Source organism: Oryzias melastigma, unplaced genomic scaffold (assembly GCF_002922805.2).
Source record: "Oryzias melastigma strain HK-1 unplaced genomic scaffold, ASM292280v2 sc01938, whole genome shotgun sequence".
NCBI lineage: Eukaryota > Metazoa > Chordata > Actinopteri > Beloniformes > Adrianichthyidae > Oryzias > Oryzias melastigma.
Genome location: NW_023418516.1, coordinates 117 through 2,506, shown reverse-complemented (window position 1 = coordinate 2,506; position 2,390 = coordinate 117). Strand labels below are relative to the sequence as shown.

Sequence of the window (2,390 nt, the reverse complement as noted above, 5' to 3'; positions counted from 1 at the left end):
TTGAAAAAGCTGAGAACAAAAACGTAAAAGAGCATAAAATCCCAAAAGGCAATCAGATATATGAAAGTAAAAGAAAATAAGATTTCACCGACTGACATTCTAAAAAAAGTTTAAGACGTTTAAGCTGTATAGGAGGAAAATACTTTTACACCGTTCAGTTAGCTCAATAAATGCAAAAAGATCATAAAATCTTCTTATTTTAATCGCACAAATTTACGACACATTTGTTTTATTCGAATAAATCTTGAATGTTTTCATTAGGATCCGACTGCTAGGACAAGAGATTGAGTAATAAAAAGTACTAGAAGTCCTTGAAACCGGCAAAAAATGTAGTTTTCAGTTGATTTATTGTTTCAATTATTCGCAGTTCAAGTTGATCTTTTATCATTAATTTATCATAATGCCAGCATAGAATAATCTTGTTTTTCCAAAAATGACTTTTTTACTGATTTGTTTTAAGAAGTTTAACTTGCATTCAAAGTGTTTTCTCAAATGGTTTTTATTATGTAATAAGTCAATCGTCTTTATTATTTTGAGTTGCTGCTATTGTTTCCGCTTTTTGGTCATTAATTACTAGCTTATAACAAATTGAAAACTGTCATTTGATGACCAAAGATGTCTTTTTTTTAGTGTTCACCAATATTTTCCTTTTTTGTGTTAATTTAATGCTGAGTTTATCTGAAAAACACATTTTAGGTTCAAATCTGAACCTAAATTTAGCCTGAACCTCTTTATTTTTTTGTTTTTGCAGAAAAAAATGTTTTGAAAGTGTAATGTTGTAAGAAAAAAGGACATTTTTATCTTTAAAAAATGAGGTTTTCCGTAGCACCTCCACTTTGAACAACTTTAGGATAATTTCTTTTAAAAATCTTAAGACCCTTTTTGTCACTTCTTCTTCCTCACAAACGGGATAACCTCTCCTGGGTCTTCCCCTCCAGGTGCGTTCTACTTGGTCTTCGAGTACATGGACCACGACCTGATGGGCCTGCTGGAGTCCGGCCTGGTGCAGTTCTCCCACGAGCACGTGCGCAGCTTCATGCGCCAGCTGATGGAGGGCCTGGACTACTGCCACAAGAACAACTTTCTGCACAGAGACATCAAATGCTCCAACATCCTGCTGAACAACAGGTCAGATAATTTAGTCCTTTATTTTTTTCTTTTTTTTAGGCTGTTTTTGAGTTTAGCAAATATTTAGCTACATGCTACCTACTTTGGCTAAAATAAGTTTTTTTTGTGGCTATTTTTGAAGTTTTTTTTAAATATTTTTTATTTTTAAACTATTTTGAAATTTGACTAATATTTAGCTACATGCTAGCTACTTTGGCTAATTAAGGCTTTTTTTTATTTTTTAGGCTATTTTGGAGTTCAGCTAATATTTCATTTACAGGCTAGCTGTTTAGGCTAATTTCAGCTTTTTTCATTATTTTAGGCTATTTTGGAGTTTAGTTAATATTTTATCTACATGCTAGCTGTTTAGGCTAATTTCAGCTTTTTAATTATTTTAGGCTGTTTTGGAGTTCAGCTAATATTTAGCTACATGCTAGCTACTTTGGCTAAAATAAGCTTTTTTTATTTTTTTGGCTATTTTTGAAGTAAATTTTTAAAACCTTTTTTATTTTTTCTTAATAAACTATTTTGGAGTTAAGCTAATATTTCTGCTACATGCTAGATATTTAACTAATTTAGGCTTTTTTTGGGTTTTTTTTAATATTTTAGAATTTAGCTAATATTTAGCTACATACTGGCTACTAAAATAAGTTTTTTTTCTTAATTTTTTAGGCTATTTTGGAAGAGAATTTTTAAAAAAAATCTTTTATTTTATAAATTATTTTGGAGTTTAGGTAATATTTAGCTAAATGGTAGCTACTTTGGCTAATTTCTTTGTTTTTTATGCTAATTTTGGAGTTCTGCTAATATTTCAGCTGATTTCTATCTATTTTGGTTAACTTGGGCTTTTTTCTAGTTTTTTAGGCTAATTTGGCATTTAACTAATATCTTAGCTGGTTTTCAGCATTTTTAGCTATCAATTTCAGAATCTTCATCTATCAGCACTCACATCTTCAGCGGCCAAATTTCAGTTTAGAGCCCTCACACTAGCATTATCACAGGTAATGCTATACATCTAGTTTTTAGTTAGTTAAAAGCCAGTTATTTGTGTTTACATCCTTTTTACACACGACCCGATTAGTCGACAAATCTGAAAAAGTAATCAGCGATTAGTCGACTATTAAAATAATCATTTGTGGCAGCACTAGTGAAAAGTAAGGATGTTAGAGTAACCTACGGTCACAAATACAACTACTAACGCAGTGGGGTTGGGGGGGACAGGGGCATTGGCAAAATATTTGAAATCTACCTGACAAATTGAATGAAGATCTTCTTGTTCTGAT

The 2,390-nt window shown here is 31.3% G+C and overlaps 1 protein-coding gene across 1 annotated transcript in view; it reads left to right on the top strand.

The window, feature by feature from the left end:
• LOC112138837 (cyclin-dependent kinase 12) overlaps window positions 1-1,128 on the top strand; it is a gene marked incomplete at both ends in the record, with an annotated part of 4,584 nt that extends 3,456 nt beyond the window's left edge. Inside the window, 1 exon segment of the mRNA XM_024261494.1 lies at window positions 939-1,128. Within this exon segment, the coding sequence (XP_024117262.1) occupies window positions 939-1,128 (190 nt within the window).
• Window positions 1,129-2,390: the final 1,262 nt, after the last annotated feature.